The sequence below is a fragment of the Prionailurus bengalensis genome, chromosome C2 (genome assembly GCF_016509475.1).
Source record: "Prionailurus bengalensis isolate Pbe53 chromosome C2, Fcat_Pben_1.1_paternal_pri, whole genome shotgun sequence".
NCBI lineage: Eukaryota > Metazoa > Chordata > Mammalia > Carnivora > Felidae > Prionailurus > Prionailurus bengalensis.
Window position 1 is genome coordinate 86962694 of NC_057350.1, and position 12438 is coordinate 86975131.

Genomic DNA, 12438 nt, shown 5'->3' on the forward strand with positions numbered 1-12438 from the left:
CTAGCAATTCCTAAAGGTCAAAGACTATGTTAAGAGATAATTTTCATGCTTTACAAAAACCACTATGTAGATATGTAAGGATGATAAAGGAGGTACACAGAAAGAACCAGACTCTTTTAAGATGAGTTTCTTGTACAAAGATGAACGCATGAGTAACCTTTCTACTGCTATCAACCATGATTTTTGACCAGTTTTTCTCTATTCCATTGCAAAACAACTGTAGCTTTTTCATTAGGCCCCCAGTGCTGAAGTCTGAAAGCCACAAATAGTACATACCTAGTAAGAGTGACTTAGAGTGATAGCATTAAAGGTCTGTTGTCATTTACAGCGTCTAGAATCTGAAATTGGAAAGATTCTAAAGACCATTATAAATCAACAACAATGACTCCTATCTCTATCTCCAAATCTGTTTTCAAATTTGGGAGGATCTTTAGATCCAGGTCACTTCTTCAGCTCTAGTTGCTAGAATTTATTCTGAGTAAAACCAGACTTTGTCGGCCTACTCATTTACTCAGACCTACGAAAGGAGGCATCAAGGGAAGCATTAGGAGAGAGATATTAAGAAAAGAAGAAATGCAGGCCAGTTCTAGGTTAATTAAAAACATGCCCAGTGCCTTCCCAGCGGCACATATGCAGTACTAGGACAGTTTCTGAATTTTCTTTCCCTTAGGAGAAAAGATTTACAGTGTGCTTCTCTTGCCACTGCTGTTTTTGCTAAAAGGATTCTTTTTATTCTGATCTATTCTTGCTTGGAACATAGACTCTAAGGGTCTTGCCAATATTTAAAGTTAAGAAATTTCTTAGGGCTATACTGTTAACAAGGTTTAAAAAAAAAAAGAGAGAAATAAGCAAAATCAGCCCCTATTCAGTTTTCATGGCTTTATTCCTAAGCTGGTACACAAACCATATTAAGTCAAGCTTCAGAGGTCATTTAGGCAAGACAGAAGATAATCTGCAATATAATCTTAGGAGTTCTACAAAAAATTGTTACTCAAATGATCAATAAAAAATGGCACCTAAAGAACAAATACTGTAGATCTCTTTCAAAAGCTGAGGGAAAAGAATTTAACAGAAACGACCGTTAAATAATTTTTGAAGAAAACAATCCAAGTGTTCAATGAATAAATTTAATTTTCTCTCAAACAGCAGGATAAGGTGGACCCAAGGAATTCTCATATACTTTAATACAGTGAAGAAGCAATACTATGAGAATTATCTTTAGGTGAAGTTTAAATCATCACAGTAAGAAATACTGTACAGAAACATATACATGAAAAGCCTAAAAATCAAGCTGTGAGGACACCCACAACTGAAACAAATATATTTTGAGAATAGCTGAAAAGCATTTGCTTTCTGCAATCTCTACAAATAAAATAGCTTTTGGAGTGGAGATTTCTGCACTGGACTTAAATAAAAGACCCAAAACTTTCATTAACAGCCTTTTGTGTAAGAGTGCTGATTCCCTTGGCATATTAATTTTTTGGCTTATTTCCTTTTTCTTTTTCAAATGCAGCTATCTGATTAAATATATTGAGTAAATTTTGAGGTAAATTTTTTTTAACTCCACTTTCTGACTGCTCTTTGCTATTTAGTCCATCTGTTTCTGGAGCCTCTGTTTTAATGTCCTCCTCGTAAGTATCCTCTATTTCATATTCTCCTTGATTTTTATTTAACTGGTATCTTTGTTCATGTCTACCAAAATCACGTGATCCAGAATAAGTATATTTTTTATATTTTTCAACCGCTTTATAAGAGTAGTCTGAGCTGGCTGGTGAAGTGGAATGCCTCATGGAACCTGGCTCCCACCTTCTATAGTGTTCTTTTCTTCCCTCTGTATCCTTTTCAAATCTTCTGTAACCATAAATTTTCACCTTGTCCTCTGAATTCCTATAAAAGGAATCTGAGGAATCTCTTCTACTGGAGAAATGTTTTTCTGATTTATATGGTTTTTCTGCTTTGCTACTACTTGCCTGAGAATAAAAATCTCTTGGATCTTCAGACCTACCTCCAAAATCATCCGGAATTTCAACTGAAGATGAAGAGACAGGGCATCTATCTTTCTCTTTTACCTGTTTCTTTTGATATGGTAACCTATCCTGCTTTTCCAGTAGTTTTTCCACTTCTTGTTTTTGGTTAAGAAAAGATGCTAAAGTATTGGTTGGAACTGGGAAGAACTCATCTTTCCTATTCTGATCTATCTGACTTGAGGATGCCTTATTAGCTAAATGCCTTTTGGAACTTCGAGAAGACTCTGAACGGTTCCTCCTATGTTTCTTATGCCTTTTGTGACCAGAAGAGGAAGAAGATGATGAAGAAGAACCAGATTCATCAGCAGAAGAAACACTTGAAGAGGAAGAAGTTGATTTTCTTCTTTTCTTCTTTAGCCTAAAAAATACAGTTAACCATCAGATGTTAATTACAAAAATGTTTCTTAATTATTCATAAAGATTTTGGTTCTATTTTAAAGTTCTATTGTTCTCCTTAAAGGTTTCCTAAAATCTGTGGCTTAGATAAGCAATTACTATAATAATCTTAGTTACTACAAGGTCCAATTTTACCAGGAGGCATGACTTTTGGGAAAAAATACTGGGTAGACAGTTGTCACTGAAAGTAAATCCATCATTTCTGAAGACAGTTACATTTCCAACATTATCTAAAAAACTTAAGCCCATCTGAACACACAAAGGATAGAACTGAAGTCTTATATCCAGCTAGCTGTAATATATGTGGTTTCTCCACCTCAACACTATTGACATTTTCAACACCTGAATAATTCTTTGTTGGGGAGGTAGGATGATGGTGGGGGGGGTATGCTACCACATCACTGTAGGATGTTCAGCAGCATCCTTGACTTCTAGCCATTATATGCTAGTACCACTTCCAGTTATGATAACCAAAATATGTCTCCGGGGGGAGGGGGCGGAGTTAAAGCTGCCCCCAGTTGAGAACCACTGCTGTAGTTCTAAAACATTTCTCTCTAAAATACAGGTAATTAAAATAACATATATTTTATTTATTGTTTGTTTGCAGAATTCTACCTTCAGATTCCACTTTGCTTAATTTCTTTTTACAGAAAAACTAGTGGTATACATACTTACAAAGTATCACTGATTATAACTCAACACTTTTTTTTTTTTACTTACATTACTTCCATATGGCACTTTGGTTCAACTCAGTAGTTGCTTTAAGTTAAAAAATACTGAATGTTATAGTTTACCTTTTCTCCTCTTTTAAGAGCTTACGCAACTTTTCTGCACTTGTTTCTATTTTCTTTGTTTTCTGCTTTTCTTCCTTTTCAGCTTGTTTTTCTCTTAATTCCAAAGATTTCTTTTAGAACCCAGATATCGGAAAAAAACCACACGTTAAAAATAGCAGAATACATAAAACCCAGTTTTCAAAAGACCACCCCCCCCCAAGCCAGAAATCAAATGGGGTATACCCAAATCACCATATATCCAGCATTAAAGAAATATTTTTAATATAAAAATTAATCATACAGGTGTTTGGCATTAATCATTGGAAGAGCCAGAGTAACATTGAGGACCATATTGCAGTTGGTATTCCATGAAAAAAGGGGAAGCCATCGCATTGGTACCCATGACCCAGAGTGCAAGAAAGGGAAAAAATAAAATATATAATAAAATACATGAAAAAATATTTTTTAAAAAATTGAAAAATTTAGACAGGACACAAATTTTATAAATAAAATTCAAATAAATTCCATTAAGGTGAATTGTGGGGGGAATCACCATGTTCAAATACAAACCATTTAAAAAATAGCACAGCCCAGTTGGATGCATGATTACATAAGAAATCATTTTCCAGTTTGAGGATGGGGATGAGCAGCACCAGATGTCACAGACACAGCAGCAATGGTCCAATTCAGAAGAAAATGCATGAGAAAACATTATCATCAGTATTACAGGAAAAGGCAGTTTAAAATATTTCTCAAAGAGGTTTTTATAAGTAACTCAATTACAACAACACTGAATTTGTAACCATCAGGAAAGCTCACTACAAGGACAATTCCCAAAACTACATACCACACATAGGCAGTAGGAATTTTCTCATAGGGCTATTTTTACTTTTAAGTACTATGAAGCAATGTCAAACCCAATTAGGAAAAGCTGTATCTAAAAAGAAATTTTTTATAACGTCTTACTAAGTAATCTAGAATAGTTTTCCCGAGAAGAAAGTTAAGTTTTGGCATTAATTTCAAATATCACTAAATTTCTAAGAGGAAATAAAGAATCACCTGCATATATTTATGAAGCTTCTGCAAAGCATCCTCTGCATCTTTAAAAGTCTCATCCAAAGCCAAAGCTTTCTTATAGTAACTTTCAGCATTTAAAAACTTTTCTTCTTCTTCTAACCTAAATTTGAAACAAAAGGTTTAGCTTTCTGCAAAAACAAAAAATTCCTCATTTATACAGGTCAGAGATTTATGACAGAACTTAAAGAAAAATTTTTTAGCAAATCATTTTCCAAACTAAGCAGTACTTTTTTTTTTTTTTTAATTTTTTTTTTTCAACGTTTTTATTTTATTTTTGGGACAGAGAGAGACAGAGCATGAACGGGGGAGGGGCAGAGAGAGAGGGAGACACAGAATTGGAAACAGGCTCCAGGCTCCGAGCCATCAGCCCAGAGCCCGACGCGGGGCTCGAACTCACAGACCGCAAGATCGTGACCCGGCTGAAGTCGGACGCTTAACTGACTGCGCCACCCAGGCGCCCCCAAACTAAGCAGTACTTAAATCAGGTACTTTTTACTATTTCTTTGGTAAAAAGACCACATAAACCAAAAAAAAAGTCAACTCATATATGGAGAACAGATTGGTGGTTATGCGGGGTTGGGGAGGGTGGCGTTGGTGAAATGGGTGAAGGTGGTAAAAATGTACCATCTTCCAATTAAAACATAAATAAGTCCTGGGGATGTAATGTACACCCTGGTGACTACAGTTAATGATACTGTATTACAGAAAAACAGGACTCCATTACTGGTAACTAAAGACAAATGTAGGTCCAGCATTGGGATTTTAGTCTGATACATGAAAACACATTATCAGCCAATGTCTTCAATAAATTTAGTATAATCTTGAGCTTTAGCATAGAATTATATAGGTTGGGTGCACCTGGGTGGCTCAGTTGGTTAAGAGTCTGACTCTTGATTTTGGCTCAGGACATGATCTTGAGGTTCTTGGGATCAAGCCCCACATCAGGCTCTGTGTGCTGACAGCATAGGGGCTGCTTGGGATTCTTTCTCTGCTTCTCTCTTTCTCAAAATAAATATTTAAAAAAAAATTACATAAGTTGGCTTTTCCAATAGTTTATGAAAAATTTTCCCAGAATATTATACATGTACATTACAAGTAGCCTTCAGAAAGAAGTATTAGATTACAGTCATGTCTACACTATGAAAAATCAGAATTAGAAAGGGTGGATACAAAGCAGAAAGGATTTGCAAAGTACTTTCAGTTTTTCAAAAGTAGGAAAAAGTAATTACTGTGAAACAGAACAAAACCCAAAACCCAATGGCTTCAATGGGATCACTTCTGTATCACTGGATATGGGCAGTAAGGGACCAGTTTAAGGCTATCAACATTTTTGGCTTGGATAACATATAGATGATGTTGCCATCCACTCAGCTAAACACCAACATGTGGGTAATAAGATAACCTTATTTAAGTAGCTGTCTACCTAATGAGAAAGTAAAAAGGTGCTTCAGTCACTTCGGTACAAAAAGAAGTTCTTGAGTTGAAAACAAATATTGCAAATCTCTTTAATTTAGAATTATGGAATGATCATACAAACTGGATTAATGAAACAAATTCATGAAACAGAAAAGTGATAATTCTATTTAAAAAAATTAGTTGCAAAAAGATGCTACTAATAACAAATTGGTTTTTAGTTGTTAAAGTAGGCTATAACCAAAAATATTTATATTGGAATATTACATTTCTTCACATTTTGTAAATTAGACTAGCCTGTTAGTCATTCAATATTTATGATACAACTATGCAAAGTAGTATGCCAGCATCTCAAGATAGTAACTTAAGTTATAGGGTTTGTTCTTAATGATTTGCTCTTCCATTTAATCTGAGTTTGTGGATTTTACTGCACAGAGCAGAGCAATAAGCTGAATATAATGGCAAAATATTATTCACAACTAACTACAGAATTCTCAATTCATACTTCTGGCATTATACCACTGGAATGATGAAATAAATTAAAAATCCAATTCCTATTAAAAAAAAAACCCTCTTGTGTGCATGTCCAAGAAAAGAGTACTTCCCTTATTTTTGGACCTTCACATTTATATTTCTATATAAGGAGAATAGATATTCGGAACAATGAACTCAAGACACTAAAATATCTCCAACCTCCTATTATAACCTCAGTAATAAGGGAAAAAAACTAAAAGGCTTAAAAAGGACTATATTTAAAAAACATTTTCAACCAAAATTGAAATTAAGAGTGTTCTGAATTAAGTGAGTTAAAGATGCTACTTCCTTACATTAAGTTTAAGATTTTATAGTAGCTGCTTGAGTATTAGATCTCTACTTAATATTAAAAAAAATTTGACACTTACTGCCCTCCTCTTTCAACAAGTGTCTGACAGAGGTATTTTCTTGCATTCCTATGAGTTGGACAGTTTTCCAATGCAAGCTCAAAATCTTCTATTGCTTTGTTCAGACTTCCTTTTGTTGCATATCTAGAGATGTGAAATAAATTAGAGGAATTTATCTTCTGAACTATTAGTAAATCTTATATTCATTTACCTTATAAATATTCCTTAAAAGCCATGATCCACTTACAATGCTCCACGAGCCACCAAAGCTTCCACATTTTGTTTGTCTATTTCCAGAGCCTTATTATATTCATTCATAGCATCTACGTGGCGTCCAACCTTAAAATAATCAACTCCAATCTTCACACTAAAAAGACATTTGTAAACCATCACATGCATTTCTCAGAATATCCAAACATAACGTTAGCATTGATAAACTTTTAAAACAAATCTAATTTGGCTAATATTTAGTCTGCAATACTCTCAATATACATAGAGAGTATTTTGCCTTTCAATAACTTTATAACAAATATCTATGAATCCGTATTATCAATATACTAATTCCTTTTGAAAACATGGAAAATGTTGGTTAAAACTTAAGTCTGTTAAGCTAACAGCACCATTCGCACCTATAAAAAAGCTAATGTCAAAAACACATCATTTTAATTCATTTATAAACAAATTTGGTCTTAGGACTTAAGAATGCCTGCCTTATCCTAACCTTTAGACTAGATAATGTAATTGTTGAAAGATAAAGTTTTCATACCATTTTAAAGCCCAAGATGCAGACTGTTTCTTTCTCAATGCAGAAGCAAAATCATCTTCAGAGAAATTTTTGCTGTTCAAAGAAAATGAAAGTCAAACTATATGTTTTTTTTTTTTTTTTTTTGGTAACAATCCTTCACTCTAACAGATAAAAATTCAACTCTGAAAAAGTAAATCACAGGCAAGAAATCTGTATTCCACATACAAAAGAATATTCTTAAACTCTCAGGAATGACTATTATTTTCAAACAGTATTTTTAACCCAAAATTCTTATAAACTTTCTGCATCGTTCTCTACACCTATCATCACAACAGATTCCATTCCAGGAGATAGGATCATCTAGTTCACTCGCTTTTTAGCATATTGCAGCTGCTAGGCTTAGAATAGTCAAATATGTCCCTCAGTTATATAGCTTTTGATCTCAGCACCATTTACTTCACCACTTCAAAGAATAATAACTAATTTACTATACCTTTGTAAGCCTCGCATTAAAGATGGTGGATTAGATTCATCTATTCCTAGTTTTCCTAGAAGGAATTCAACCACTCCTGGATTAGCAAATCCCAAGGAACTCTGCATGACATTTTCATAGGATTCCAAAGAATTGCTATTTAGTTCAACACTTTTCCTTAAAAAAAAAAAACACATACAACAAAAATATAAAAATGACTAAAATAATTAGCATGTTCCACTTCTATTAAATAAAACTCATATCATTTTTGTACACAAAGGTACAGTAATATTATTTTGGTTTCTTTTACTTAAGGGTTATAAAAATAAAATGAGCATATTTTGAAATAAGAGATTAATTTTCTACTTTGTTGTCACAAGTTGGACACAATTTGGTATTTTTAATCAAGCAACTTTTGCAATTAATTTGTTGAAATAACATGGATAACTTACCTGTAGTACAAAGGAAGCTCTTCAGAACTAATTACACCTAATTTGATACCAGACAGATGTGGTGGAAGAGATGAACTATATAGAGACACTGCAAGCTTTTCATGGTATCTGTCAATATCTTTGATTCCAGCTTAAAAAAAAAAAAAAAACACAACTAAGCTGATTAAAAAGAAAATGCAAGCTAACATAAAAACACATATATTTTTCCAAACACTACTCTCATTAGACAGATTTTCAAAATTAATATAAAAATCTGACAACTGTTACTTTTTTATTAATATGATGAAACTGATCACCTCGAATAATGTCACCAGTTTGGTAATATGATAAAGGATCCCCATGGTTACTGTGAGAAGGTACATCTCTTAATGGACAAAGAGCCTGCAATGAGAAGTATTTTAAAATACCAGACATTCCATTCTTTGGTGAGAAATATCATCTTTTATCCTAGTTGTTCAGTACAATGAGCTAATAGTTGACACAAACATTAAAAAAACACTCTAAAATCTAAATTTAAGGATTTTAATTATAAGCAACTTCTGTGCGCATAGTACAAGTTCTCTGGTTCAGTTCAAAGACTAAAATCTCACAAAATCTGCAATCAGTTCTAGGAACCAAATGTAAGTATGGATTATGAAACACATAGATATTTTGTGCTTGTTAAAAACAAAACTAAAACTGTTCAGAAAGTAGGAGAATTCCAGTGAAAACTAAGTGCAAATTCTCCAAAGTTTATGCCTATCATCCAGTCTGTGATGCCTTCTGCTTTTCTTCCTCTATCATCTACCTTGACAGACGGCAAATATCAAACCTTTTAAATTGACACATTATTTCAAATTCAAGACAATTCATCTTGGGCAAAGGATCTTATTATAATGCACAAACCATTTACATTTAACTACTGTAACTATATAAATAAGAAATTTGATGGGGTGCCTGGGTGGCGCAGTCGGTTAAGCGTCCGACTTCAGCCAGGTCACGATCTCGTGGTCTGTGAGTTCGAGCCCCGCGTCGGGCTCTGGGCTGATGGCTCGGAGCCTGGAGCCTGTTTCCGATTCTGTGTCTCCCTCTCTCTCTGCCCCTCCCCCGTTCATGCTCTGTCTCTCTCTGTCCCAAAAATAAATAAAAAACATTGAAAAAAAATTTTTTAAAAAGAAATTTGTTTCTAAATTATCCACACGTAAGTATCTAATGCCAAATACTAAATAATTAAGAACATGTTCAGCTAGGAGAAATAAGCCTGGAACACCAATGAATCTCACCACATCCACTGATATCTGTAGGACCCTACCCCTGCCAACCAAAGGGACCAAATAAACCTTCAAAACCAGAAATGGAGGAGGAAACTACACAAGTAACTATATCACCGTTCTTTCAAAAAGAAAGTATTTTATTTTTCTCCAATATTTATTTCTCGAAACTACGGCAGCAGGGTACACTTCAGCATAACTGGATGCAAAAACATAATTTTCGCATTGAGATGACTCTTATCAAAAACAGAAGCAGTCAAATAACTGAAAAATAACTTACTGTGATTTCTAAGTGGGATATATCTCTTATGATGCCACTGCCTAAACAAATCAACACCATGAAAAACCCAAATTCCCGAATGGAACTAATTCTTCCAATCACTATATCACCACGCTCAATATCTCGGAAAAACAGCTCTCTCCGGTCCATACTAGGTATCTCCATGAACTGCTCTAAAGGTGGCATGATTGCATAACCATCTGAAAAAAAAAAAAAATTGGCAAAATTACAACTGCTTTGTGTTTTGCTTCATCTCAATTGCCATTAAAATAACCCAAACCGCAATCAAAATATTTTAAGAAAACTCACCTTCATTGTCTTCATTGACTTCAGAAGTTGCAGGTGCATCTGATTTCCAGGAAAGTGCAAAAAGCAAATCTGCTTTTTTGGAAATGAATTTTTGTATTTCAATGTTGTCAACTCTCTTCTCTTTTCTTAAAAGGAAACAAAACTTATGAAAACTGGATTATGGGTAAAACCTTTTTTAGCAAGGCCAAGCTTATGCTCTTGGCTTTCATTGCCCAAGCAGATCCATCCTAAGCTCTGGGCCGCACATCCTGCGAGAAAAAGTTTTAATCAGAGACTCCCTCATTCGCCAGCCAGTAGGTGGAGGGCGGGGAAAGTTAAAAAGTAGCCCCCGCAGCCCGGGGCGGGGGGGGGGGGGTGGGCTGCAGAAGAAAGCCCAAGGGATTTTGGATAAAGACTCCGTGCCTCCGCTAGCCAGCACGGAAGAAAAAGTTCAGTCCTCTTCCCGCCTTTCCCTCACCCCCGCAGCGCGGACCCTCCGCCATTCAGCCCTCGGCACCTGCGGGGCAATCCTCACGTGTTCGCGGCCGCTGCTCCGCTCCTCCAGGACTCAGCCACCCGGCGGCGGTAGTGGGGCCCTGACCTGCGTCCCCTCCCCCGTCTTACAGAGGCGGCGCCGTACCATTACCTGCCCTGTAACTGCTGCTGGGGCGGCGGGCCCCGGGCGGGCTCGGCTGCGGACCCCAGGAGGCTCCGGAAGTGCGGGTTGTCTTGCTGTTCGCTACGGAGAAGGGAGAGCAATGACGGCCCGTGGTAATTCAATGACTGCCGAAGAAGGTCCCGGTCCATGGCCAGAGATTGTTGGACCCAGTAACAGGTGGGCTGCTAGGTGCCCCCCGCCCCCACCCCGTTCGGTGCTCACTACTTCAGCTTGGTGGCCCCCGAGACTGAGGAAACAACCTGGAAACTGCCGGAAGGCCACATCACAGACACACAGTTGTCTGCCGGAAGTGTTCCGGGACCGCCCCAAGCGGCGGCGCGGAGGAGCTCAGCCTCGGTCTCGCGAAATGGAGCGAGACTACGGAAGCCGGAAGCACTGGGTTAAGCATTTCCTGAGCTAAGGGCTGCCTACGGCTCCGAGGTAGTGCTCTGTGAGAAAGTTTTTCAAAATTTCTGTGATGTTATTACGTTGAAATGGCCCCGGCTCTAAATCATCCTCTTATTTAGTGAGACGCTTCTAAGTGCCATTGCCAGGGTGAGAACCCCATACGAGTTACAAAGTTTCTTCCTTCCGAGTGCTCGCAGGATAAGTCATTCTCTGTGTCTCACAACCACATTAGAGTGACTGCTCTGGGAGATTTTCTGGTAGTCTAAGGTCAGAAGAAAGGAAGGATACTAGCATCTATTAAGCACTGGAATTGTGTTGTCCATCCATACTCCATTCACCCTGATGATTTTAGAGTTAGCTTAAAATGGCTGTAGACATGTGCATACATGGATTCTATTTTATTTCTTTATTTAAGTGGTGTCTAAAGATTTAGTGCCCACTAGATTTACTTTGTAGTGCTGTGTATTTAAGTCAATATATTGTTTTTGTGGGTAATTCAAGTGATTTTCAAATATAATTGTGATTTAGGCTCCCCCCCACCACCTTAGTTAATGACTTGAGCTACTAACCGCTTTAACTCATCATACTCTCTCCTTAGAGATTGAGGACACAGTCCCAAGAGTCTCAACAAATTGCTCAATGCCACCCACCTGTTAAAAGGTTAGAGTTAGGATTCAAACTGAGGTCTTAATACATCTTCACAGACACAATTGCTGAAGAGTGTTTTTATCATATAGAAGACATAACTTACTCTGATTTTGAGATAATATGACTTTATTTCAATATATTAAAATCTGTTCCACTTAAGTATGTATAGTTTAGTATAGTCCTCTTGAACAAAAATAAATGGTAGCAGTTATTCCACCTCCTCTCCAGCTATGTGTTTTCACTGTCTCACCACTTGGATAGAAAACCCAGCCCAGAATATAGTGTATGACTCCACACTATTTTGTGAAAAATCCAGGCAAATAGTTTACTGAGACTTGAGAAGATGCAACAAAGACGAATGCAAGTTTAAAAGATAATAAATTTTAAGCCACTATGGGCACATCAGGAAAGTTTGATCAATGGTACAGACCGACTTGTGTTAAGCTATAACTCTAGAGAATGTTACTAGGAAAGAGGAATTATCACTGAAAGCCAACCACTAAAAATGAACTGTATAGACATTCTGGTAAATACATGATTTTAGTTAGAGTTGATCTGTTATTGAGGATCTAATTATCTCCAGAGGGGCTGAGAAGCCCAGTGTCTGAGAACCAGATGCCAGGCAGCGGCACTTAGTCTGAGAAGGCCACTTTGTGAAGGCATTCTTGAG

General features: G+C 36.5%; 1 protein-coding gene across 1 annotated transcript; it reads right to left on the bottom strand.

Annotated features, from left to right (window-relative positions):
* Window positions 1-864: 864 nt before the first annotated feature.
* TTC14 (tetratricopeptide repeat domain 14) lies at window positions 865-11069 on the bottom strand. The gene is made up of 12 exons (XM_043594837.1): window positions 10701-11069; window positions 10076-10200; window positions 9767-9966; window positions 8533-8617; window positions 8237-8366; window positions 7806-7961; window positions 7334-7405; window positions 6815-6934; window positions 6589-6711; window positions 4256-4373; window positions 3218-3327; window positions 865-2385 (listed from the first exon to the last, which is right to left on the bottom strand). The coding sequence occupies exons 1-12, from the start codon at window positions 10859-10861 to the stop codon at window positions 1473-1475; spliced, it is 2313 nt and encodes a 770-aa protein (XP_043450772.1). The 5' UTR covers window positions 10862-11069; the 3' UTR covers window positions 865-1472.
* Window positions 11070-12438: the final 1369 nt, after the last annotated feature.

Bases quoted from the DNA above. Each gene is read 5' to 3' on its own strand.
- TTC14 (XM_043594837.1), bottom strand. From the start codon at position 10,861: ATGGACCGGGACCTTCTTCGGCAGTCATTGAATTACCACGGGCCGTCA. The intron at 3,328-4,255 runs GTGATTCTTTAT...GGGTTCTAAAAG, and splicing joins AGCTTCATAAATATATGCAG to AAATCTTTGGAATTAAGAGA. The intron at 2,386-3,217 runs GTAAACTATAAC...TGTATTTTTTAG, and splicing joins CTCTTAAAAGAGGAGAAAAG to GCTAAAGAAGAAAAGAAGAA.